At 52.3% G+C, this 26,133-nt stretch overlaps 2 protein-coding genes and 1 long non-coding RNA gene across 10 annotated transcripts in view; 1 reads left to right on the top strand and 2 right to left on the bottom strand.

The window, feature by feature from the left end:
- Nucleotides 1-498: 498 nt before the first annotated feature.
- Ndufs8 (NADH:ubiquinone oxidoreductase core subunit S8) lies at nucleotides 499-4,546 on the bottom strand. 4 transcript variants are annotated; one of them, XM_021151844.3, is made up of 7 exons: nucleotides 4,403-4,546; nucleotides 3,389-3,446; nucleotides 3,266-3,316; nucleotides 2,734-2,829; nucleotides 2,471-2,643; nucleotides 785-913; nucleotides 499-706 (listed from the first exon to the last, which is right to left on the bottom strand). In XM_021151844.3, exons 2-7 carry the CDS (start codon nucleotides 3,444-3,446, stop codon nucleotides 575-577), a joined length of 639 nt encoding a protein of 212 aa, XP_021007503.1. In that variant the 5' UTR covers nucleotides 4,403-4,546; the 3' UTR covers nucleotides 499-574. The 4 variants fall into 4 exon arrangements, with proteins under 4 accessions (XP_021007503.1, XP_021007504.1, XP_021007505.1 ...); XM_021151845.3 differs by lacking the exon at nucleotides 4,403-4,546 and adding an exon at nucleotides 4,160-4,394; XM_021151846.3 differs by lacking the exon at nucleotides 4,403-4,546 and adding an exon at nucleotides 4,163-4,394.
- A 623-nt stretch (nucleotides 4,547-5,169) lies between these two features.
- The window catches only part of Aldh3b1 (aldehyde dehydrogenase 3 family member B1), a 23,223-nt gene continuing 2,259 nt past the window's right edge, over nucleotides 5,170-26,133 (bottom strand). For 2 of the 5 annotated variants that reach the window (XM_021151768.3, XM_021151769.3), the window contains exons 2-10: nucleotides 15,440-15,602; nucleotides 13,375-13,485; nucleotides 13,153-13,273; nucleotides 12,861-12,946; nucleotides 12,485-12,566; nucleotides 10,202-10,588; nucleotides 9,641-9,807; nucleotides 7,019-7,118; nucleotides 5,170-5,764 (exon numbers count right to left, since the gene is read on the bottom strand). In XM_021151768.3, the coding sequence (XP_021007427.2) occupies nucleotides 5,574-5,764; nucleotides 7,019-7,118; nucleotides 9,641-9,807; nucleotides 10,202-10,588; nucleotides 12,485-12,566; nucleotides 12,861-12,946; nucleotides 13,153-13,273; nucleotides 13,375-13,485; nucleotides 15,440-15,601 (1,407 nt within the window). In that variant the 5' untranslated portion in view covers nucleotide 15,602 and the 3' untranslated portion in view covers nucleotides 5,170-5,573. Of the gene's footprint in view, nucleotides 5,765-7,018; nucleotides 7,119-9,640; nucleotides 9,808-10,201; nucleotides 10,589-12,484; nucleotides 12,567-12,860; nucleotides 12,947-13,152; nucleotides 13,274-13,374; nucleotides 13,486-15,439; nucleotides 15,603-21,389; nucleotides 21,600-22,395; nucleotides 22,532-23,534; nucleotides 24,498-26,133 lie in introns of those variants that run through there. The other 3 variants (XM_085834168.1, XM_029472730.2, XM_021151767.3) reach the window with 3 other exon arrangements.
- Nucleotides 22,193-26,133, top strand: part of LOC147000205 (uncharacterized) — a 4,296-nt gene continuing 355 nt past the window's right edge. Inside the window, exons 1-2 of the long non-coding RNA XR_015046208.1 lie at nucleotides 22,193-22,463; nucleotides 24,271-24,384. This is a non-coding gene — a long non-coding RNA (uncharacterized LOC147000205). The remainder of the gene's footprint in view (nucleotides 22,464-24,270; nucleotides 24,385-26,133) is intronic.

Below are 26,133 nucleotides of genomic sequence, written 5' to 3'. Positions count from 1 at the left end.
CCCAGCAGAGGGTCACAGACATGTGGCCACACTAAGCTTTTATGTGCAATCTCAGGATAAGAATAATTCATTTACCCAGCCTCCTCCTGCTGAGGCTCTTGATGGACTCAAGCCAGAGCCTGGAAAGGATCCAAGTCCAAACAACTGCAGCGATGGACAGCCAAGAAAACAGAAGACCTGGACCTCGGTCCAGACACCCAACACCAGTGGGGACACCAGGCCTCTGGTGACCTGCACTGCCAGGCTGTGGGAAAAAGCCCAGATGTGTGATATGGTTCTGGGTACTACTGCCAATCACAAAGAGGCCTGGTAGGCCTGTGCACCATAGAGGATGGCTGGGTTCTGCTTTTGCTAGACTTTGGGGCAGGTGAGTGGCTGTTACCCACTGAGGGAGCGATGCAGCAGGCCATGCACACCTGGTCTGGCTGGAGCAAACCAGATGCCCCTGGCTGCATGGGGTAGATTCTGCCCTAGAAATGGAACAACACAACAGGTAGCTGTGGGATCATAGTTTCTTTATAGGCTAAAGGGGCCACAAGGCTGAGCCAGGTGGCCAAGGTCACCAGTGGTCTGGTCACCGGTACAGGTAGTCAGCCTGGATGTTGGCGGCGATCTCGGCCTCCCACTTGTCTCCATTGTTGAGTAGCTTCTCCTTGTTGTACAGCAGCTCCTCGTGTGTCTCGGTGGAGAACTCGAAGTTGGGGCCCTGTGGGAAGGTGGACAGTGAGCAGGGCGAACCCTTCTCAGGAGCCTCAGTGCGAGCCACTTCACCCAGCCCGCTCACCTCCACAATGGCATCAACAGGGCAGGCTTCCTGGCAGAAACCACAGTAGATACACTTGGTCATGTCGATGTCATAGCGTGTCGTCCGGCGGCTGCCATCGGCTCTTGGCTCAGCCTCAATGGTGATGGCCTGAGGAAGTGGCCAGGTCACTGTCATACTGGCAGACCCCTCCTGGCCCTGAATCTGCCCATCACAGTTCAATCTGACCCCTGGAAGTCTGCATGGATGCCTGGCTTCCTCAGCCCTCCAAAGGAGCACCGCTCACGTGGCCCCATTAGTCTCTGCCAGGTGACCCTACTGTCCCACAAGGAAAAGATTATGATCTGCTCTGCTCCCTGAAAAGGTGTAGCCCTAAGAGGTCCCCTGGACAGTAAGTACCCAATGACTGTCATGTTGAACAACTTTGCTAACGATCCCCATTTGTTGGAGAAACTTAAGACTCAAGAGAGATTGAAAGATTTCCTGAATTCACATAGCAGTGAGGGACACAGACCAAATTTTAAGGTATATCCTTAACTATCAGTTTCTGAGGGGACAGCTATATGCCAGCCAAGGGTAAGAAGGGCTGGCCTGGAAACTACAGGCCAGGAGGACCTTTAAGGAACTTGATACTCCCTAGTGGCAAGTTTGCTACTCACAGTAGAGCCTCAGGAGGCACACATCTTTCTTTCTTTTGAGACAGAGTTTCTCTGTGTAGCTTGAACTCTGCAGTCCAGATTGGCCTGAATTAAAGGTATGCACCACCACGTCCAGCAAAGGCACACAGCCTTTTGTGTTTATAACAGTGGGAATAAAATCTCTCCTGGCTACTCTTACCGTTACAGGGAATATGGGGAAGGAGCCTAGCCTGTCTGTGCAGAGTGCACACTACCTAGGAGCCATGCCAGACATCACTGAGCTGCTGAGGCACAGCTAGGAGCTGGAGTTACGCATGGCAGGCTAGGTAGTGTCCCTGGGCAGGTCTTACAGCTGCAGCTGCTGGAGCTCATGCTAGACACAACAAAGCCATCACTGCATTTTCCTGTTTCCAAATAGTCCCAGCCTCGGGCATTCTGGGTAGCACCCACCAGCATAACTGAAAGCCAGGCTCTGGGGAGCAGCCACTCCTGTTGCATATCCTCAGCTCGAACCCAGAATGGCTACACAGACAGGGCCCCTAGGCTCAAATGTCACATGATTATTGACTCCCAGGGTAGGATATGAGTACTCCACGTGGCCGGCTTCCTGACTCAGCACTTGGACATTAAGGACTCACTGTCCCCCACACAGGGTCAGAGTTAGACCAAGCGAGAAAAGGACAATGTCAGGTGTCTGAGGCAGTGCATGCTTTTATCTTAGTACTCCAGAGGCAGAGGTAGACAGATCTGTGAGCTCAAGACAAGCTTAGTCTACACAATGAGTTTCAGCTGGTGCTACATAGTGAGACTCTGTCTCAAAAGAAAAAAGAGCCAGGAGTGGTGGCGCACACCTTTAATCCCAGCACTCAGGAGGCAGAGGCAGGTGAATTTCTGAGTTCGAGGCCAGCCTGGTCTACAGAGTGAGTTCCAGGACAGCCAAGGCTACACAGAGAAACCCTGTCTCGAAAAACCAAAAAAAAGAAAAAAGGAAAAAAGAAGGGTCTTTCCTGGGGAAGTCTATCAAGGTAGGGGTCAGATTTAGGGCCTAGTAGTGAGAAGGCAGACTCACCTGTGCAGGACAGATGGCCTCACAGAGTTTGCAGGCAATGCAACGTTCCTCCCCAGATGGGTAGCGGCGCAGTGCGTGCTCCCCACGGAAGCGCGGACTCAGTGGGCCCTTCTCAAAGGGGTAGTTGATGGTGGCAGGCTCTCGAAAGAGGTAACTTAGGGTCATGCCCAGTCCTGGGAGTAGCACAGAGCTGGTAAGGGGACGCTCTCCTCCCCAGCCGTCCATGCCTGACTCTCCCCTCTCCCCTCTTCACCGGCACCCACCTCGGATGAGTTCTGTCCACATCAGAATCCGAGCTGCACTGTCAGTCGCGGACTTCATGTCCACCTCAGACTCCTGTTCCTTCTTATTCACATACTCTGCAGGAGGTCAGGGAGGGAGGTTAATGGAAGCTGGCTTTGGAAGATGAGGCCCAACTCTCAACCCTGGGGGCAGCAGATGGGTTCTTAGTGAGGGCGCAGGGAAATTGGCCGCAGCCTTGGGGAGCCTTGGTGGTTCTTCCGCCCAAGTAACTCAAAGCTCACCCAGGCAAAGCTTTTCAAGTTCAGGGAGTAAGGGACCTAGGTCCTCCTAGTGGGTCCTGATAAAGGGGACAGGACCTAGCAGCTCTTTCCTGTCACATGCCTCCCTCCTTTGATGGTACTACAGTGACTGTCAGTCACATTCTCTCTTGATCACTACCTTCATTTTCAGAGTGGAAACTAGAGTTCACAGAGGGTCCCTAGCAAAGCAACTTCCCTGGCCTTGGGTGTGACGATGATCAGAAGAGCTCAAGTCAGAATATCTGGTACTCACTGTACGTTGCCGCCACTGCACTGCTATGAAGGCTTTGGCCATGAAGATGTCCTGCAAGGAGAGAGGGGATTTCATACCAAGAAGCTGCGCTCCCCTGCCCCCAGGAAAGGCCTCTAGCCCTACCTGTGCGCATGGCCTGGGCCAAGGCCCGTGGCAGCATTGATGAGCTCAGGCGATACATCTGGAACATGGAGAAGGGAAGAGAAGGGTCTAAAACTGCCCTCCTCTGAACCTTTCGCCCTAGTCACTCACAATCCCACTCAAGACCAGCACCCCTAACCCTCAGTCTGACCTCACTCTGCTGACTCACAGCTCCTGGGCACCCCAAGTTCCTTCTATTTCTGCAGCTCCTAAGCAACCTATTTAATCCATTTCCCCTGTCCACTCCTTATCCTCCGTTCACACCAAGGCTCCCTGACCACCACCAGTGTATTGAGGAGCCTGGATGGTTCTTCTGGTGGGTCCTCCTAGTGGATCCTGATAACTCTGAGCCAGGCCTTCATGTCAAATGTCACAGACCCTGTCATCCTGTCATGTTAAGTGATTGCTCCCAAATTACCCAATATCATTGGAACCAGGACAGGAATCCAGGAGATACCTGCAGAAAACCCTTAAAGGTTTACATAATGACCAGGGTCAAGTTCCTCTCCTCAACCCAAGGGTCTCCTGGAACTCTCCCCAACCTGCGGAGTGACCTTGGGCAAATGATGTCCCCTGGCCTGTTTCTGGCTTGCGATGTAGGAAGAGGGGTCCCGAAAATTAGGGATGTATGCAACCAAGGGGATTTTGACCGAGAGTCTGGCAGATCACCAACGCTCTAGCGCCCTCTTGTGACCTTTGACCTGTAGCGGGTCGGCCAATTCTTGACCCCAGGCAATCCTGGATCCAACCTACCACTTTTTCTCAGACCTTCCCCTTGACCTCTGACCCTATGAACGCAGAAGGCAGCCGGCGAGGCAGCGCATGCGCCTGAGGGTGCGGGCTTTCCGGTCCGCAGCTCGGGAAGGACGCACAAGCCGCGGGTCCCGAGCCGAACCGCTAGATCCCAGACTTCATAAGGTCAGCGGTGACACCCCGCTCAACCCTGTCGTTGCGTCACCCAGACCCTGTCTTCGCTGCCTTGCCCTGGACACCCACCTTGAAGTGCTGCGGCTCCTTCCCTGGCCCAGATGCGGTTCAACCGGAAGGCGGAGCCTAAGCTCAGGATGCTGCCATTGGGCGAGCTTCTCACGCCTTTTTCCTTAGTGCCCTTTCCTTCTTTGGTCTGATTGGCCTGGGGTGCTGTAGGAGGCGGGCCCAGGACTATATTTTTCACCAATTGGCTGATGGGAGCAGATGCTTGAAGTTTTGTAGGGAGCTGCCATGTTGTATCAGAGAGGTTAATGCGCCTGACTTCCGAGATCCTGAAGGCGGGACTTCCTGACCTCGGTTTGGGGCGCTGCTACAGTCCGGGGAGGCGGGAGGGGTGGGGCTCATTTGAATACTGCAAAGATGGCGACAGCGAATACGCGCTTTAACCACTGGTCCTTGTAACGGCCGCGGGTAGCAGGACTTTTGTCAAGTCTGCCCCTAGGACTAGAGAACCATGAGGCAATCTGCATGCCTTGTATGGAGTGATCAGGGAATGCTTCCTTCAGGAAGTAGTGTCTAAGCGGGCGGTGTGGAATCTGGCAGGCCAGGAAGAACAAAACCAGGCCATGTGTAGAGACAGGATGTCAAAATTTTGAGTTTTAGCAGTTGAGTGGCTGGAAGCGCCATCCTTTGGAGCATGGAGCTCAGACTGGTGGAATGTTTTATGGCTGAGTAAACTTGTGAGGTGAGGGGTGAGGTTGTAGCTGGGGGAAAATCTTGGTCTTATCACAGAGGCAGCACCTCCACTCCAAAAAAGACAAGACACCTGTAGCTTGGGGTCAGCCCTCCTAGTTTAATACTTCCAGCGACCATAGGCTGTTTTGTTAAGGCTGTTTTATTTCCATTGTGCAGATAGAAAACTGAGAGTCGGAAGACCCAGACATGCCTGGTCACAGAGTATGAACTGTGCCGAATATCACTGCTCCCTTGCAACACTATCCGCCAGAGTGTGGGTAGTTCAGAAGTGCTCTGTTTTCTCGAAGATTCTATGGTCACTCCATCCCTTCCTGCCTTCCTACCCTCAGCCTATCTCATTCAAAGGTCCAAAAAGGGGAGCCCCAGGAGGCAGAGGGCTCCACCAAGAAGGGCTGAGCAGACTGCTCTGTGGCGTTGGCCCTGGCAGGCCACTTCTCTGAAGCTGTGCCCCAGGCAGGCTCCTGTGCCCCAAAACCCCTGCTTACAGCAGCGTGCAGCTGCAGCACCTCTCCTCCATGGCCACCAACAACACCCTGAGGTTGCGACTGGAGTAGGGTGGGTAGCGCAAGTCATTGATTTTCTCCATTCCCGGGCTGCGTAGCAGACAGGCACGCTGGTTGGAGAAGGTGTCAAAGGAGAACTTGCCGTGGTACCTGCCCATCCCGCTGGTTCCTGTGGGCAGCACAGAACATGGGTCTTTAGGTCTTTAAGGGCCAACTGAGGGGATATCACATAGACTTGGCTTTGATGGGTAGGCTATCTTAGCCTCTGTTTCTCTGTGTGTTCAGTGGACACACAGAGCAGTGTGTCCACTGCCAGTGTTCAGAGCAAGGCATTATGGATGAGTACTGAACTTGCCCCAGCCATTTTACCAGGTGCCCTTAGGGACAGGCAAACTGAGGTCATGGGTATGAATTCTGGAGCTAGGCTTCCCAACGTTGAATCTCAGTCCCATACTGAACACTCTGGGCAAGTGACTGCCTCAGGCTCTCTGTGAGAGTGGTGTCTTTTTTCTAGGTTTGTGGCAGACATCTTCAAATCTCTGTAGCTCTTACTGTCTAGGAAGGAACAAGGACTCAACCCAGAATGTCCAGGGGACATGACCTGGGTGAAGTTGGTAGTAATGAAGCTGGCTTGTTAAAGTAAGGGAAGCCAGAGGGACGTGGAGTCAGCCAGATAGTGTGTAAGCGGGGAAGGTGGGGGGGACATGTAAGGGGTCAGGTTCAGTAGCCATCACAAGAGGCTAAGTGGGTAACAAGAGCAGGACTTCTAGGCCAGACCAGGACTAGCCAGACAATGCTGTCATTTGCTCTGATATTGAGTCTGACTGGGTGGAAGGACCAGGGCACTTTCAGTGAGGAAGTCGACCTAAAGGAGAAGTAGCTGCCCTGGTCACATGCCTGTGGGCTTGCTGGAATACAGCTGTGAGGTTTGAAGTTGGGGGCGGGGGACAGGGAGTGGAATGGGGCATCTCCACATGCCTGGCCTCCTGGAAACAGAGACACCCCGAGCTGGGTGTGCAGGGACTTGGGAAGGCTAAAGGAGCATCATTTGGCCCTGCCATGGAGTTGAAGGCCAGGACTATGTGGGGATGGGTGGCTAAAGTCTGGGGGAGAGACAAAGAACTCAGTGGCTGGAGGCAACTGGTGTGTTTTTATAAACCCACCAACGTGATCTCTCTAGCTTCTCACCCACATGTTTAGTGCAAGCATATCTGCAAAGTTCCACCACAGACTGTAGGGAGGTGGGAGAGAGGCAGGCTAGTTGGACACTGTCAGTGGGGAGGGGCTTATGCTCCCACCTGCTGCACTGGGCACTGAGAAGGGAGCACATCTTCTGCAGTTAATGTGGTCAGGTAGCAGGATGGGGATGCAGGTAGGGGGGTAGGGGGTCAGCCCAGAAGGGCAGAGCCCTGCTGCTACCTACCCACTCCTCCAAAAGGAAGGCTGGACAGGGTCATGTGCATGAAGCCATCGTTCCCACAGAAGCCCCCGCTGCTGGTCCGGGCCAACACCTGTTTGATGACCTGGAAGATAAAAGATGCAAAGCACTCCTGGATGGACCTTGTTTCAGTGAGGGTCTGAGGTCCAAGGGGGGCCTAATGGGGCAGACTCACAAGCTCCACCCTGGGGCATATTCTCTATGGATCCACCTGTATGTGTCCCTGACAGGGTGTTGAGGGGACCTGGCACATCTACTCAGACATGCAGAGTAGGGACACAGTGAGATGTCAAGTCATGGAGTTTCCCAGGGAGGGGGAGGGGGTAACTACTGAATCTTACTATAAATGAGACAGCTATTCCAGAGAGAAGGGGAAGAGAAATAAAGGGAGCTGTGGGGTGAGTTTGGGTCCCTAAGGTCAGGTGGGCGTAGCAGCCTGAGCTTAGCCTTGCCTGACTTTCTGGAGGGTTTTCTCCAGTCTGCAGGTTCCTCAAACACTGAAGGGAAAGGAGATAGGTTTGCCCTACTTAATGCCCTCTGATGACACCTCTGAGTTGGGCCCTGTCTGGTGAAGTGGATCCTACCAGGTATCAGCGTTGCCTCAGCCTGAGGCTTCCCAGAGCAACAGCCACATCAGAGGGAGAGCAGGCTGGAAACCAGCCTGGTCTCAGACCAGTGCTGCGCTCAGGAGACTCTGAGGGGCAGTTGGCCCTCTCTGCCAAAAATGCTGTGTTGTGTTTTCTAACGATCCCACAGAGGAATGGCTGAGTTTGAAGGTGAGTCTGAGATGGTCCCAGCAGAGACTTTCATGTAGAATGAGGGAGGAAATGGCCACAGGGCAGTGCCAGGACAGACTGGAGGCTTGCATAGTCAGACAGTGTTGGATATGGTAGCACGTGACTGTAATTACACCAGTGGAGGTGCGAGGGCCAAGAGTTCAAGGTAATCCTTAGCTACATAGTGAGTTGAAGGCTAGCCTGAGCTATTTGAGATCCCATTAAAAGGGCTGCTGAGATGGCTCAGTGTGTAAAGACTCTTGCTGCCAAGCCTGATAGTCTGATTTGATCCCCAACATACACATGGTGGAAGGAAAAGGCTGACTCCTCAAGTTGTCCTCTGACAACCACACAATAAATAAATGTAAAAGAAAAAAAATGTTTTTTAAAGCTGGGGCTAGTGACATGTTTCAGTGGCCACTAAGCCTGATGACCTAAGACTGATGCCCAGAATCCACAAGGTAGAAGGAGAGAACTGACTCCTGCAAGTTGACTTCCAACTTCTGCATGTTCACACAGATATAGACAAGTATGATTAAAAAACAGACAAACTGCTAAGCCGAGAGCACACACAAGAGGCTGTTCTAACTGACTAAATGAGGTCTAGAACACATCTGCAGCGACATGGCAGTTGTCCCCTTCATAGAGAGAGCTCCAGCACATGGCCTCTCCCTTCCTTCGAGGCCAGCACGGAGGCTTGCTCGGACACTCCAGACAGGACAGAACAGCTCTCAGCAGAGCCTTCTAGCAGACACGGCCTTGCTCAGGCGCCCTTTAGCTTCCTGTGGCTCTGATGCTCCAGAGGCATTCTCTCTAGAAATCCCGTTCCCTGGCACGGAGTTGTGAGAAGCCAGGACACTGGGGACATTGCAGAGACCTTGGCTAAGGCCGAGTCCATGCAGCACAAGATCAGGAACACCTGTGGCACAGATGCAGGAGGGCAGTGGTGGCACTGCTGGAGTACTCTCCTGGCTCAAGTGTGGGGAGCTGCTTGTGGGGTGCACGGGAAGTCTACTGCCTTTATGGATTTTTGTATAAATAAAGTGTATTTTATTTTAAGAATGACAGCTGGGTATGTAACTGATTTGGTAGGGTTTTTTTTTTTTTTACATTCTATTGTGTGTTTATGTGTATGTGAGAGAGAGACTAGTGAGACACTAGTCACAGCTCATGAGACAATCTTTAGGGAGAAAAATTTGTGGGAGTCTGTTGTTCTCTCACAGGATTCTTGGAGATTGAGCTCAGGTCACCAGGTTTTGTGACATTTTTACTGGCCCAGCTATCACTCATCCCCTTACTTGGTAGACGTGTTTGTTTTTAATCTCTAAGATGTATTTATTTTATGTTTATATTTTGTCTGTCTGTCTATATGTATGTGTACCATGTCTGTCTATATGTATGTGTACCATGTGTGTGCTTGGGCTACATGAGACCTCATCTCAAAAAAATGTTTGGCAGGGCTGGAGAGATGGCTCAGCGGTTAAGAGCACTGACTGCTCTTCCAGAAGTCCAGAGTTCAATTCCCAGCATCTACATGGTGGCTCACAATCATCTGTAATGGGATCCGATGCCCTCTTCTGGTGTGTCTGAAGACAAGGGCAGTGTACTCACATACATTAAATAAATAAATAAATAAATCTCAAAAAAAAATTTTGTCAGGGGTGATGGCATCCAGGAGAGTTTGCCCTGGGGAAGGTTTGACTTTTGGGAGGGAGGGAGGGCAGGGACAAAGCCAGGAGGCCACCATGCCTAAGGCCCTGTAACTACCCATAGGGGCTGTGCCCCCTTGTTACCACCCCTCCCACAGCCCACCTTTGGTACTTGACCCCACCTGGCTTCGCTTGGAGAAGGCATACAGCGCCAGCGGCTTCTCCCGCCGGTTCATGAACTCGATGGCTTCATCCAGGCTTCTCACAGTCACCAGGGGCAGGATGGGCCCAAAGATCTCCTCCTGCATCACGGGCTCTGTCTCCTGCACATCCACTAACACTGTGGGGGCTGCAATACAAGAGGCAACCTAGCCTTACCCCTAGGTGAAATCATGCCTAGAAAGAGGGGCTCCGATGAGGACATAGCCTGCACACAGGTAAGTCCAGGGTCTGACTTCTTAGGACCTCAGGCTTGGGGTCTGCAGTCTCACGGAACAGCAAAATCTAGAACAGAGGTGTAAGCCACACTCTGAACTTCTAGAGTGAGGTCACAGCTCACTGGGTCCTGGGCTTTTTTGAGGACCCACATTGATAGGGGCACTGTGGCATTGGATACCTAAAGCTGTGTGCTCAGGCCAACTTCCAGAGGTACAGAGAGGATTCAGACATAGGCTGAGACCTGCAGTCCAGCATGGGCTCCTCTGACTTAGGAAGGCCTTAGCCTAGGTTAGAGGGAAACTCACCAATGTAGCGCTCTCCCTCATCACTCTGGCCACCGATGGCCACACGGCCACAGCCCAGCAATCCCTGGAGCCTCTTGAAATGCTTCTGGTTGATGATTCTGCCCAGGTTGGGGGAGGTCTGGGGGTTGTCTCCATAGAAACGTGTGATAGCATTCTGCAGGGCAGGCACCAACCGCTCTTGCATCTCCTGGCTACACAGGACATAATCGGGGGCCACACAGGTCTGGCCGGCATTAAAGTAGCGGAACCAGGCCACACGGTTGGCCACTGTCTGGGGGTCGCAGTTGTCATCCACATAGCAGGGGTTCTTACCCCCCAGCTCCAGGGTGATGGGTGTCAGGTGTTTGGCAGCAGCGGCCATGACGATCTTGCCTACATAAGCATTCCCTGGGTACATGGAAAGGCCATGAGTGGCTCACAAGTCAATTGGCTAGGTGTGTATCCTCACCTGGGTCCCTGCACAGAGGCTCTAAAGGAGTTTATTCTGCACTCCCAGCGGTAAGTTGGACTCCCTGACTCCCTCCTAGGTGAAGCCTCTCTGCTTCTACCTGTATCTGCTTCTATCCCTGGCCCACCCTGAAGTTTACTCTCCAGCCTCCCACAGGACTAACCACGTTTCCATCTTCTGAAACCTCTGATGCCTTTCACCTTGTCCTCTAAGGCCAGAGTCAGTTTCGCCTGACTGATTGTCAGGACTCTCTTCTCCGTCTCATGTACTCCGTCTTCCCTGACTTTCTGCTCCACAGGCCACTCCCTGAGTCCTCCTCTCCTTCCCTCACCCGCTCATCCTCCAGCCTGTCCCAGCCCTTCCCTGCCAGACCATAATTCCTCCGTTCCTTCTTTACTGTCTCCTCAGTTCACGCCCCACAGAGGCACTCTGGGGACAGGGACACTTGCCTGTGATCTCAGTGCTCAGGAAGCTGAGGTAGAAGATTACTTCAAGTTCAATGCCAGTCTGGGCTACAGTGTGAGATCCTATCTCAAACAGTGGCTGGGCCAGCCATGGAGGTGTGCTCCTGTAACTCCTGCACTCCAAGGTAAGAGTATCGGGGGTACAAGGTCACCCTCAGCTATGTAGTGATTTGAGGCTACCCAGGGATACATGAGACCTTGTTTGGAAAAAAAAAAAAAAAAGCCAAACCCAAACAAGAGCAGCAGCCCCACCTTGGGCAGAGAGCTGAGCTCAGTGCAGAGAACTTGCTTGACATGTCTGAAGCATTGAGTTTGATTCTCAGCACCTCAAACACAGACAAGACTCCAGAAGAGACACCCTTAGACATGACCTGAAGTCTCAGACGTACTCAACAGAGACTCCCTGCCTGAGGGAGGAGGGGGCTCAATGAAGCCCTTCTAAGCACTGTATGCTGGATAAAACCTTTTTTTTTTTTTTTTCTGGGCAGACCTTGGCTTTGGATAGTCTTAGCTTCCTAAGGACTGTATGCTGGATAAGACCTTTTTTCTTTCTGGACAGACCTTGGCTTTGGACAGTCTTAGCTTTACAGATGAGCAAACTGATCAGATTAGTCATGGGACCTTGCATCAAGATCGAAGTCTGGTTTGTTAGGCCTTGGCTCGGAAACAGGCCTTGGGTTTTGCCTTGCCTCTGCACCTGACCCTGGGGACCCAAATCTAAGGGCCACTAGGCCTGAGGGTGTGGAGGTGACTTTGATGGCACTCCCTGCCTCCTGCCTTGCCTACTTATGAGACTGTACCAGTGGCTTTTCCCCATAGGGAAGACCAACCTGCCTTTGCTCCAGCATCCTTCCCTGTTCTCAGCTGGGCTTTTCCTAAGCTTAGGCAAAGTCTAGAGAAAATTCCAAAGCCCACTTCTCCCCTACTCTAACCACAGGCAAGTCAGAAGCCGGCCAGCTCAGGTCTTAGAAGCATGGCTCACTACCTACCTCATCTTTTAAATCCTCTAGAAGCTTCATCTTGGTCCCTTGAAGCAGACATCCAGGACCTGGGACAAGCTAGCACAATGGCAGGTGACCTCTGGGAGCTAGTCTTCCTAAGAGCTTGGGTGCAAATCCTATTATGGCTAACTGGACAACCCTGGGTTGGATAGCACTACCCTTCAGCAGCCTGAGCCAGTCTCTCTCTCACCTGTGAAGGTGGAAGGGGGGCCATGGGTGTCTGCTGTCAGGGCCTGATGCGGTAGAAGCTTGACATGGGCAGACTTTTGACTAGTGAGGTTGAGGTTAGGGAGGTAGCTGGTGTATGTGGACATGGAATTCTGCCCTTCTCTCTTAGGCAGTGGAGGCTAGAGCCAACCCGGAGCCTTACCTGTGAAGAAGATGTAGTCGAACTTGTGTTCCAGCAGCTGCCCGGTCTCCTGAGGCCCACCCAGTACCACAGTAAAGCAGCTCTGTGGGGGCAGGCAAAGGTCCTCAGACCCAGCTTCTGAGTCCACCCTGCCTGGAGCCCACCCACTTTGCCTCTTCACCCAGGCATAGACAATCCTTCCTGAGAACTTCCTGGGGCAGGGGATGGCTGAACACTAGACCAAGAGATAAAATGATGCTGGGGCCAGATATGGGATGTCAGGGGACAGACTACACAGGCTATATCCTAGAAGGGAAGCTGGGGGTGAGGGAAGGTGATGGAGCTAATGCAGAAGAGCCCCGCTAGCCAAGTATAGAACTCGACTATTTCTGCTTACCTGGTCCAGATAGCGGGGCAGGACCTCAGCCAGTATCTTTTCAGTGGCCTTGCTGGTCTCTGAGGGCTTGAGCACCACACAATTCCCTGCAGTCAGCACAGAGGGAATGTAGGAGAGGGCAGCCATGCAGGGTATGTGTTCACACCCACCCTCAGATGAAGAATCATAAGTGATGGACAAGGCCACCTAGGAGCCGGGTGCCAGTCCCCCTTCCCGTCTTCCCTTTCTGGGTTCCTAGGTAGCCCTGAGCTCTCCAGTGTGTAGGGATGTGGGAAGGTGGAGGCCTCCTCACCTGCAGCTATGGCCCCCACCAGCGGCACCAGTGTCAGGTTAATGGGGTAATTCCAGGGCACGATGATGAGCACCAGACCGAAGGGCTCCTTCCGGATGAAGGCTGAGTCCAGCTGTGTAGCCTGGGTCAGGGGTGAGCAGTGAGGCTCTGGAGCCTCACTATGGGAACAAGGAGTTCATAAAGCCCACCTACCACCCTGCCACACCCCCTCCTCCAATTCACCAGATTCTTGGACACTTTCTCATCCTTCATCCAAGACCGCAGGTTCCTGAGGGCCAGGTCCACCTCTGCCTGACTGATGGCAATCTCAGACACCTCGGCCTCGAAGGCTGACTACAGAAAGAAATGAGAGTCAGGGCCGAATGGGGCGGGTATTGCTTCCTTCCTATAGGTCCTGCATCTCTTTATCCTTTCATTCATTCACTCATTTATTTATTCATTCACCCACTCCTGGGAGCTGTGGGCACCTGGAGGCAGACTATATAGTGGGAAGAGATCCTAGCAGGCACAGAGGCCTGGTGGCTGGTGAGAGCTTTCTCTGCTTCTGCATAGCCCGGGATACAGAGCATGGGGCACAAGGCACAATTGTCCTCGACTTATTCCCTACAGCCCAGGGGGTACTACCAAGTGCCCTGGTAGCAGAAGATCAAGGTCTGGAGAGGCAGTTCAGAGTGCCAGGCAAGACTGTACAAGGGAACACTCAGCTGGGCAGTGGTGGCACAAGCCTTTGATCCCAGTACTTGGGAGGCAGAGGCAGGCAGACTTCTGAGTTTGAGGCCAACCTGGTCAACAGAATGAGTTCTAGGACAGCCAGAGCTACACAGCCCAGAGAAACCCTCTTTCGAAAAACAAAAACAACAACAACAACAACAACAAAAAAAAGGGTATACTCCACACAAAGCCTGGTGGGTGTCTTGTGCAACCTAATACCACCATGAGTCCTAGTAGCTGAGCCTAGTTTCAGCCATACACAGCTCATAGCAAGCCTGGCAGCTCCTGAGGACCCTAGGGAGGTTTGGATGGGCTTAGAAATCAGTCTACACCTAGGGGGCATAGCGACCTCAAGAGAGTAGGGTACTATAAATAAGGCTCTTCCTTGGGCCCTGCTTTTCTTGGCTGTGTGTCTCTGGGCAAGAAACTGAGTTCTCTGATCCCCCCTCTAGGGTTAAGTGTCTGTGACTGCCCAGCAGGAGGAGTGCTAGGGGGAGGATGAGGGGATGCCACAGCACTGGGCAGATGCTGCCTGGCCTGTCGAGGGTGGAGACAGTGAGTCTTCTGACTGGATCAGGGGGAGGCACCCAGGTGAATTTTCTGGGCTGCTGCATCCTTTGTAAGGTCCAGGTTTCTGGAGTCGGATAAGAAAGCAGAGGTGGAACCTGAGCTAAAGGGGGAAAGGTCAGGTCCTCTGAGTGCTGGCCGGGGCTGGTGAGAAGCAGCCGGAGTCAGTCCCAGGAGTCCAGGACTAGGGTTGAGGAGTGTCTCCAAGGTAACCTCAGGAGATATAGGGAAGTGGAACTCCCTGGAGCAACCCCTTGGACAACCATCTCAGGACTGGAGGGACCCTGTATGGCTGCTGCTGGGACTGGGAGGGAACCACAGGGCCTGCAGGTTACAGAGACTGTGATGGCTACAGTGCCAAGTGACAGCCAAATCCTCCAGGGTGTGGCCCACTTCCTCAGGCCTTGTTTCTGTCTGTCTCTGTCTTTCTTACTCTCCCCCAGCCACTCTGGCTTCCCTAGCTCCTCAGTTACAGGAACACCAAGCTCTCCTGCCTCAGGACCTTTGCATATATGCTGCTGGGCAACTTCCTCCAATGTCCATGCAGCTCATTCTTTCCCCTACTTCCTGTCTGTTCCGAGCCACTCCTCCCTTCTTAGAAAAGCCTTCTTTGACCTCCACGTACAAACCAGTTTCTTGGGCTGCCCCCCACGCCCAACACTGGAGTGTGTACACCATGCACGTTACCAGGCAGCATGCATGCACAGCATCCCCTGCAAAGGTCAGCTCTGTAGACACAGGGGCTTTGCTTTGCCTTTTCTCTCCAGACCCTAGACTGACCAGGACCAAGCGCATGCCAAGTTTTCCATAAGCAGCTACAGAGTAGACGGAGGACAGCTGGAGGGGTCAAACAGTCCGCAGTGTCTCACAAAAGGAGCTGCGGTCCCCTGGGCTTTCAGCCCCTCTTCCTGGAGGATGTGCCTAAACCGTGCTCCTTATCCCAGTTGTACCACCCTTGCTGACCTGGGGGCACACACACCCCTACCCCACAGTCCCTGTTCCATGCCACCTTGTGCAGGTCTTGGGCCAGCGCCTCCTGCAGCTGTTGTTTGTTGTCTCGGAGGAAGTGGCCCAGGCCTCGCAGCTGTGCCACCCGGAACTCAGCTGACCTCGTCCGCCCCGCCTTGAAGGCCTCCCGCAGCTGCTGAAGCTTGTCTTCAAACGAGTCCATCCTGCAGGACAGTGCAGGGTGAATCAGGTGGCTGGGGCTGCCCTCACTTTTGTGACAGTCTTCAGCCCCGGCCCCTTCCCAGTGGCTCAGAGCCTTCCCACGGTCTCTCTTGGATAACTCCAGTGGTGATAGAGTGGCCACTGATTGATACACAGCCAGACATGAGACATGTCTCCTTCTTCCAGATGGACTTACAGGAAGCTACAGGACAGGGTATGGGCTTGGGGACAGCTGTTCGGCAGCCCTGAAGGCTGGGCTGCGGAGCCTGTGAAGAGTAGCTCTGACCCAAGGCCCTCCTGCTCTAGTGCCCTCGCAGGGGCTACTTTCCACTGCCTGGCCTGGGTAGAGAGGACAGGAATGGCTACAGTGTGGAATACCGCTGCAACCACCACAGTTCAGGAGCACTACACAAGAGGAGCCTGCTGAGTGGAGACGGTTCCGTGACCTTGGCTGACCTTGGGCAGAGGAGTTACTAGACCTTTGTGACGACACTCTTGTGTCTCCTTGGCACAAAGGGAAGAACGCCTTGGGCTTCCCAGAGGCCCTCCTGCCCACCTCAGCCATGATGCCAGCTAGAACACAAGAGAAAGTGACCACTGAGGAGAAGGGCTAGGTGGGGTGATAGAGGCTCAGTCACCAGCCAGGACTGGCAGACACCAGCCAGGACTGGCAGACAGGGAAGGGGCTGGATACTCCCCTGGGCTCATCAGAGGAGCCCTGTGACGAATTCACTCCTAGACTTGGTGCCTAGGACCGTTGGGGCCCCTTTCTTTCCTCATTTCCTCTCTGATTTCAGCACTCAGTGTAACTGAAGCCTCTTCCTCCAGGAAGCCCACTCTGACGCCCTTTTATCTGTTCACAGTGGCCCCTCGGCTCCACTTGGCTTTGTACAGTGTGGCAGCATAGGATGGAAGCCCAGTTACCCCGTGCTCACCTCCTCTTATTGTTCCCTCCCACTGGACCAGGAGGCCAACCCCACTTTGCCTATTTAACTCGTCTTGGGGCTGAGTGCCCCAAACTTCCCCAGCTGCTGGAGGAGTGGGGATTTGTCGTCGTTATTGTTGGTTTGCGTTTTTTAAAATCTTGCCTCTGTGTGTAATGTACCTGCACGTGTGTATGTGTGTTCCCATGTCCGTGCGTGTGGAGGCCCAAGGCTAATCCTGGTGTCTTTCTCAATCATTCTCCAGCTGAACCCAGAGTTCATAGATGAGACCAGTCTGGGGCTGGAGAGATGACTCAGCATTAAGAGCACTTGCTGCTCTTCCAGAGGGCCTGAGTTCAATTCCTGGTACCCACATCTGTAGCTGTAGCTCCAGAGGACCTGGTACCTCTGGCATCTGCATGCACCTGCACTCATGCATACACATAATAAAAATAAAAAGTCTTAAAAAGGAAAACTAGTGCCTAGACAGCTTGCCCTGAGGGTCCACTCTCTCCACCTTCAAGCGATGGGATTCCCGGTAGCTGTCACACCCAGCACCCTGGGCTCTGGGATATGAACGCTGGTCCTCATACTTGCTGGCAAGGACTTCATGTGCTGAGTCATCTCTCCAGCCCTGGGTGTTAGATTTGGTTTGGTTAAATGTGAGGCAAGCTGCCCTTAAACTCTCTATGTGGCTGAGATGCCCTTGAACTCGGGTCCCCCTGCTGATATCTTCTAAGTGCTAGGTTTATGGGCACGTAGCACTATGCTTGGCTTAGCTGACAGCTGTGGAGATGGGGCCTTGCTGTCTGCCTCTGGGCCCAGGGTGAGCATCAGTGCTTTGCCACTGTCAGGCAGTTCTCTGGGTGGCTGTTGGGACTGGTGTGTGCAGAAGAGATGATCTGCAGCCACAAGCAAGGCCAGAGGCTGTGCCGAGGGACCCTTCAGGCCTCCTGTTCCAACAAGAAAAGCTGAGATTGTGGGGGAACAGCATCACCCTCCACCCCGAGCATTATCAGGGTGGCTCCAGACTCTGCTTCTACCAGCTGTGAGAGCTTGGGTGAAGCTTCTTCTGACCTGCCTCAGTTTCCCTGCTGTCTCAGGAGAAGGAGCCCTGGCTTGCAGACTATTATACAAAGAAATCATTTGTTGTCCCCAGGAAGTACAGGGGAGGCCAGCGCCCCTGAGTCCCCAGCAGAGTTGGGGAGATGCTCTGTGGTTAAAGCAAGAGAAGCAGAGTCCAGGTCTCCTGACCCAGAAAAATGCTAGTGGTCACGTGACCTTCCTATAATCCCAGCCTCTGAACCCGGAGAGGACTCCCTGGAGCAGAATGCTCATCTTGGCCAGTTCTGGACTTGACTGAGAGACCCTTCTCAAAGCGAACCTATGAAGAAAGGTTTCCAGCATCAATCTTAGGCCTCCTTATGCACATATATAAACACATGTGCAACCCCACACAGTAAACCGACACATATATGAACTTGCAGAACACAATACCCATGAGAAAAGAAAAAAAGAAAAATGACACTCCCAACAGTCACTCCCTGCTCACTGGAATCTCTTCAGAGCCCACAAAAATGTAAGGCATGCTACCAAACACTGTGGCATGGAGTTCTGTGTGTGAAGTCTGTGCAGAACATTCTAGAAGTGCTCCTAGCAACACTAATGCCAGCTCACCATGGCAGCAGGACACACACCTCTCCTTCAGGGCTGCCTGCCTGGCACATGATGCCCCCTGGAGGTTGGTCACTGTGGTCTAAGGGTGTGTCCACCAGAGGCCAGAGAGCCAAGCTGGACCTCAGTAAGCAGAGGAACCAAGGCCATCTGTCACCGGGGTCAGGAAGCTTAGACTAAGACAGCACAGGAGAACTAGGAAGCCATAATGGACATACCCACTGGGGATTCCTGTGTAACTCTACTGGGCTGTATCCTCTCCCCAGTTCCCTGGGGATATCTCACCCTGGCTCAGTCAGTAGTGATGTCTGTCCTGACTCCTTTAAACCCAACAACAGCAGGAGGACTGTTGTTCACCCCACTGAAGGAAACAAAGACCAGAGCACAGGGAAGACAGGAGCTAGCCTGAGTACATCCTGCTCCTTCACACACTGGAAACACCTCAGTCCAGGTCCAGACACACTGAGCCCAAAGAGCGTGAAGAGCAGCTCCCTCGGGTCTCTATCCCTCAATCCTGTCATTCCTCCTGATCCACACCATGCTGCTCCATACAAGCCCTTGGCTCAGCTGCTTAGATGCAGAGCTGGTGAGCCCGGGGTCTTCCTGAGGCTGGGATGGGGAGTTTCTATGTCATTTGTGTTTCCCTGGGGTCTAAGTAGGACCATGGGCCTGGAGAATCCCCCTAAAAGCAGTAATCAGCCTGACATGATGAGCCATGCCTGTAACCCCAGCTGTAGAGAGGCAGAGGCAAGAGGGTTACTATGAGTTCTAGAAAATTCCCTATGAACCAAAGCTATATGAAACCCTAGTTACAACAACAACAACAACAAGAAGAAGGGCTGGAAAGATGGCTCAGTGCTTATGAGCACTGGCTGCTCTTTCTAGAGGTCCTGAGTTCAATTCCAAGCAACCACATGGTGGCTCACAACTATCTATACTGGGATCTGATGCCCTCTTCTAGCATGCAGGCATACATGCAGATAGAACACTCATACATAAAATAAATAAATCTTTTAAAACAAAAATAACCCCTACCTGCCCCCCAAAATTTAAAGTTGCTTTCTAGAATTCACATAAAGGTAGAAGGAGAGCGTCAACCCCACAAAGTTGTTTCTCTGACTCCTACATACATGCTGTGGCATGCACCACCCCACATCAGAAACAAACGTTTTGTTTGTTAGTTTGTTGTTTGCTTAGTTTTGGGGATTTTGAGGCAGAGTTTCTCTATGTGGTCCTGGCTGTCCTAGAACTTGCTCTGTAGACCAGGCTGGCCTTGACCTCAGGGGGCCACCAGCCTCTGCCTCCTGAGTCCTAGGATTAAAGGCATGTGCCGCCACTGCTTAGCTATAAACAAATGTTTCATAAAAACATACAAAAAATAAAAATAACTTCTAAATAGGGGCTGGCGATGTAGCTCACTTGGCTTGTCTAGTATGCATGAAGGATAGAATTTGATTCTTTGGGAAGCAGAGACAGAAATGTCAGAGTCCAGGGTTACCGTTGGGGACATAGAGAGCTTGAGGCAAGCCTGGGCTACATGAGACTTTGCCTCATCAAACAGGGGCTGCTTATGGTAGGCTGGACCAGCACAGGCATTTGCTGTGGATGCCCAGGGCTGCAGGGTGAGCCGGAAAACTGGGGAAAATGGGGAACAAGTGAGCACTGAAGCCCACACTCCGACACCTGGGGCTTAGCTGCCATGCAAGTGCCCTGCCCTGTGCTCTTGGAAGGGTCCAGCTGATGGGCTTCCCCTCCTACTCGCTCATGCCTGCTCTCCTACCGACAGAGTTCCTACAAAGGAAAGCTCTGCCCACTCCCCCACCCTTCCTGCCTCAGTTTCTTTAACTACACCTCAGGCCTCCATAGTCAGGGGCTCAGTGACCTGGGCACAAGTCCCAGCAAGATCATGCACTGGGCTGAAGGGCCTCAGGCAGGTCTCGGGCTCTTTGGCTCTCTTTTTTCATTGGTTACCATGGGTAAGTTCTTGCTAGCTCTTGTCATGCTTGCTGCTGGGGAAACTCAAAGGCAAAGGTTTAGAAAGGCTTGGTCTTGGGCTGGAGAGATGGCTCAGCAGTTAAGAGCACTGACTGCTCTTTCAGGGGTCCTGAGTTCAATTCCTAGCAACCACATGGTGGCTCACAACCATCCGTAATGAGATCTGATGCCCTCTTCTGGTGTGTCTGAAGACAGCTACAGTGTACTTAGATATAATAATATATAAATCTTTAAAAAAAAAAAAAAAGAAAGAAAGAAAGAAAAAAAGAAAGGCTTGGTTCAGGCACAGCCCCCAGAAGCACTTAGTCATGATGGCCACTTAGTCAGTGAGTGGCAGATGAACTGGGAGAGGAGACCTCCAGGAGACCTCAATCCAGTGTGGGCTCAGGGCAGGCAAGCGCATCAATCCTAGATGCAGGAGGGACAGTAAAGTTGTGGCCTCAGGGAGTGGAGACCTCCATTGGAACTGCCAGAGGTGGGTCACATGGTCAGGCTCAAAGACCCCCAGGTCCTAAAACCTAAGGGACTCCTGCTTTAATCTCTAGCCTATGTGTAGCGTTGGCCCTGGGTTCCAGGAAGTTGCCAATGCTCTGGGCAGCAGCTTCTCCTATCTATGGGTCCCTGGGGGAACTGAGAACAAGACACTCTCGGGCCTGGGGACAGAGCCCACCCACTCTCCCTATAGATAAGCTGCCCAGAATACGAAGTCCTCAGAACCACAAGATCCCTCCCCCTCGGCACTGCGTGGGGGCGGGGTTGCCTCTCTTTCACTCTGACTAAGTGTATTGTTGAGGAAGAGTTTTTCCTATGATCCTCGGAGCCTCTCCAACTAGCCAGGCCTGCCTGGTAGTAGCGCCTTGGAAACAGCTAGTGCTTGAATGGACTTCAGGGTCAGGGGCCATGTTCTCTCCAGTGGCAGCCATGTCCTTCATCCCCCTCACAGGATGTTGAGTCCCCCAGGAAGGGAAGGGCTGGGGAATCCAGTGCAGATTCAAGGGCTACCCAAGCCTCTCAGCCCTCCCCCTCAGTCTCTTCCTTCCCTTTTTCTCCTCAAGCTTCAGGCACATAGGGCCTGGAAGACACAGGCTGCCTGTGTGTGAAACCGCCAGTTGCCAGACAAGACAGGAAGCCTGGCACCCCAGAGGAGCTGGAAGAGATCACTAACAGTTCTACTCCCATCTTCCCGGGATACGGTACCTGCGGCTTCGCCAAGCTGCACTGCTTCCTGGCTGTCCGGCTCTGTCTGGCACTCTGCCCTTATGCAAGGTCCAACAATGCCTGCCCCTGGGGCGGGGCGCCCTGGCCTAGTGCCTGACCTTGGCTCCAGGCCAGGTGGAAGCTGTTAGCTGGGATTTTACCACAACGTCTATCTCATAGAGGTTTAGAGATATTCTCTCAGACCGCAGAAAAGGAGGCAGGGCCCAGAGAAAGGCACCCAGCTTAGAGTTGCACAGCAGTTCTGAGCATTGATTGGGGATAGCGGATGGGGAGGAAGGGAGGGCTGAGGTAGGAGCATTTGTAGCCTAGGAACTTCAATGTGAAGGGGGGAACAAAGAGGCCTGGAATATCAAGAAAGACTGTACACCCCGCCTAGCCTTGGCTACTCTCCATCTGTTAAAAGGAAAGGCCAGACCCAGAGTCCAAAAATATGGTCTAAGGACCAGGCTCTGCCAGCTGAAGCCCCGGCCTCTGCCTGCCTGTGACCCTCGATCTACCTCCAGCTGAAGCCCACTCACAGATTTGTCACCTCCAAACCTCACATTTTACAATGAGAAAACGGGATCTGTGAAGGGACAGGGTTTGGCCACGTAGGATGTCCGTGGTAACTTATGACTATAGAGCTGGGGATGTCTCTCCCCAAAGACATCCCCTCTGCCTGCCACCCTGTGTTGCTGAGGTGGCCCCTGGGGTCCCGCTTCTCTGCAGGTGCAGAGCTGTGCCTGGCTCTACTCCAGGGACACCTGTGGGAGCCAGCACAAAGGGGGATGACTCTGAGCAGCTGCTGGGGCAGACAGGCTGGCGATTGGATTACATGTGTGTGTGATGGAGAGAGAAACATCCTTCGTATCTCTGCCCTGGGCCATGTTCAGTGTCTTTTCCCGCAGGTGCCCTGGGCCAGCCGGGAGGTTGCTGGCCAGGGCCTCTGTGCCGACCTTGCACCTGGGAGATGCTCTTCACCGCCTCACCCCACTCCCCAGCCTACCTGGGAGGACAAGAGAGGCCTGGAGACCCACGACCTGCTGGCAGACCCGCAGGATTCAGCTAGCTGGGGTAAGGTGTAGAGCTGAGGGGCCACTGAGAGCCTTGTCTTCTGTGTGGGATGGAGCCCCCAGCCGCCGCTTGTCACGTGGATCAGCATGTGACAGCTCTGCTGTGTTACTGTCTGGAACTGAGCCAGACAGATGCACAGGCAGAGCGGCGCTGTCATGTCGGGCTGAGCTGGAGCTGGGCTTGGAGTGCTCAGCCAGAAACTAGGCCCAGAGAGGGTCAGCCACTGGTCTGAGGCCACACAGCAATAAGGGGCTCATCTGGCAAGAGATTCTAGTAAGCAAGAGGGGTGTTAAAGGATTCAAAGAGTCTCCTTCATATCAGGGGGCTGTCGGGGACTTTTCTTAAAGTTCAGGGGTTAAATTTGTCTCAACTCAGGAACAGCCTCAGATAAGGCCATGGGAATTCCAAATTTCTAGGACAAGGGATTTGAGGTGGTATTCCCTGGGATTCAGGCACATCATTGTCAGCAAGATACAGCACTTAAGAGGAGAGCATCAGCTGAAGAAATGATACTACTAGCCTGTGGCCCTGTCTGTGGAGGATGACCTGGGTTGTTAATTGGTATAGGAGGGCCAGCTCATTGTGGGGGACACCATACCCTGGGCAGGCAATCCTAGGCTGTGTAAGAAAGCCAGCCGAGCGTGGGCCTGGGAGCAGAGAGCAGGGAGCAGCATCCTCTGTAGTACACGCAGTTGGAGCTAATCCCCAACTAGTTTACAAATAAACGAGACCCAGACTATAGTTATTTTATCTGTCTTTGACAATTACTGGGGGGAGGGTCACCCCTAATTTACTTTTCTACTGCTGGCCTGCCTACCTCCTCAGTGGTGTACCCCAGTTACTTGCTGCCTTCTCTTTCCTCCTCTTCCTCTCTTTCTCAGCCAGGTAACTCAAAAGCCCGCCTAAAGCCGGGCGTGGTGGCGCATGCCTTTAATCCCAGCACTCAGGAGGTAGAGGCAGGCGGATTTCTGAGTTCGAGGCCAGCCTGGTCTACAAAGTGAGTTCCAGGCCAGCCAGGGCTATATAGAGAAACCCTGTCTCGAAAAACCAAAAAAAAAAAAAAAGGCCCACCTGGTTCAAATCCCTCCAGTAGTTGGCTGCAGCCATTTTCTCTCCTTTTCTTTCTTTTTTTTTCCTCTTTGGTACTAGATCAATCATTGGGGGAGACTTGGTTCATCAGTCCTTCCTGGCTGCCACCTTCCTCACAGTTGCCATCACATTGCTCAGTTCCTCTCGCTTCCCCTTGGCGCAGATGTGTGTGCCCACCCTCTTCTAGATGAACTTGAATGCACGCGCACACTTGTCCTTGGACATCTTGGGCAACTCCATGACTTGGTGCTGCTTGTATGTAGGGTGCGAATCCGCACACTTCCTGGATCATGTCACGCAAGAGCTTGGTGTGCTTGGTGAGGCTCCCACGGATCCATCTGGACCTTAGTTGGCTGGCGTGTGGGCCTTGTTGAAGCCCCTGGCCATGGGGAAGTGCAGGGCCATGGCTGCTGCTCGCCAATGGTGTCCAGGACAGTGGCTGTAGCCATTTTTATGGCTTAATTTAACCAGAAGTTTTAACTTAAGGAACAAGATTTGCACAACAAAAGCTGGTAACTGTGAGAATTCACTGTGGACCTAGACCTTCAGTATAGAATTTAGCATTGTGGCGCATAGCGACAGACCAACCTCAACAACCCCCCATGGTCTCTTTAGCTGTGTTTCTTTAGCTGTGAAGTGGTTCCCTTGGTCAGAAGGTGCCATGAGAAACCTTGCCCTCTAGTTCCTGTCTCCATCCTGCCTTTTTTTTTTCACTCAGTGATGGATAGGACCTGGAATTATAAGCTGAATAAACCCCTTTCTTCTCTCAACTGTGTGATCACAGAGGAAAGAAGCTAGAACAGTTCCCCAGGATGGGCGTCTGGGCTCACAGGTATGAGCTGCCACGGACCATTTCCGCTTTTCTTCCTGTGACGGATACTGATTACTGTCCTAAGAATTTAAAAACATGACATGTAGCAGGGTGTTGGTGGCGCACGCCTTTGATCACCACACTTGGGAGGCAGAGGCAGGTGGATCTCTGTGAGTTCAATGCCAGCCTGGTCTACAGAGTGAGTTCTAGGACAGCCAGAGCTACACAGAGAAACCCTGCCTCGAAAAACTAAACCAAGCCAATAAAAAAACACCAAAGCATGAAATATTATTGTAGAGAAGGCATTGGGAAATGCCGTCACCTCAAATTGTCATGGTCTAACTAGAGGTGGCAGAGATAGAAGCCTTGTCAAGTTCTCTGTTCTGCAAATCATAGTAGATGTCTACCCAGGTGACCTCCCTCATCTGACACATTTTTTACAGTCCACCTAAGTGTATGTATGTACATGTGTGTACAAATGCCACCTCATGCTATGGAGGTCAGAAGACAACCCACAGAAATCGTTCTCTTCTTCCACTATGCGGTGCTCTAGGGTTGAACTCGGGTAGTCAAATTAAACAGAAAGCATTTCTACTAGTTGAGCCATGTTTTCTACTAGTTGAGCCATGTTTTTGGCCCCAATTTCTGTTCTTAAATCAGTGGCTGACTGGGAAAAGGGCACAGACATTAGGGACATGATTCTGGCCTCTGCTCTGGTACACAGAGACCTGAGCCAATGTGATTGAAGGGTGCATTCCTGAGGGGGTGGGGCTTCTTTTGGGTGCTTCCTCTCAGCCTCTTTCAGAGCATTCACATATCGCAAACCACACATATCACACACACAAACATACTATACAACATGCACATACATGCACTATACACATATACCATACATGCCACAAATGCTACATGTAAAATAAACATACATATACATACATATACATACATATACACAATACACATATCACACATACATACATACATCACACACACACATACATCATACATAAATATGTACCACATACACTACATATCAAGTGCGCACACACACATAGACACATCACACACAGAGACATATCATACACACTCATAGACACATCACACACACACCACACACACATAGAAACATCTCACACACCCAGACACATTACACACACACAGAGGCACACCACACACATAGACATATCACACATACAGGCACATCACACACACACATAGGTACATCACACACACAGATACATCACACACACGCACACACACACACACACAGACACATCTCACACACACTCACACACACCCACACACACTCACACATACCCACACACACATACCACCCTGCCCTTTCCACTCAGTGCCCACTGAGCCCACTCACTGTGGTACCCCCCCCATGCCAGCTGCTCTCTTCTCATTACGCCTCACCTGCCCCCTTTATCCTATAGGATTGCATCCTCTCAGGGTCTCAAAGTCTACTGCCATTCCCAACACTATGATCACTCAGCCACAGGCTCACCACAGCCACCACATGAGACTGTAAACACTGGTGTCCACTCTGCAGCCACACAGCTTCAGAGCTTCCTAGTGTCCACTGTATCCCTCCTGTCCTGTGTCTTCCATGCCCCAGATGATGGCAACACCCTCTCTCTGTTCTTTTACTTTTATTTTTAAGACAGTATCTCATGTATTCACTTCAAATTTCAAACTTGAGATGTAGCAAGATGACTCTTTGAATACCGGGTCTCTTTTCTCCACTTCTTGTATGTTGGACTTACA

This window comes from Mus caroli, unplaced genomic scaffold, assembly GCF_978045245.1.
Source record: "Mus caroli unplaced genomic scaffold, Mus_caroli_1 scaffold_20, whole genome shotgun sequence".
NCBI lineage: Eukaryota > Metazoa > Chordata > Mammalia > Rodentia > Muridae > Mus > Mus caroli.
This window is presented reverse-complemented; position numbering and strand designations above follow the sequence as displayed.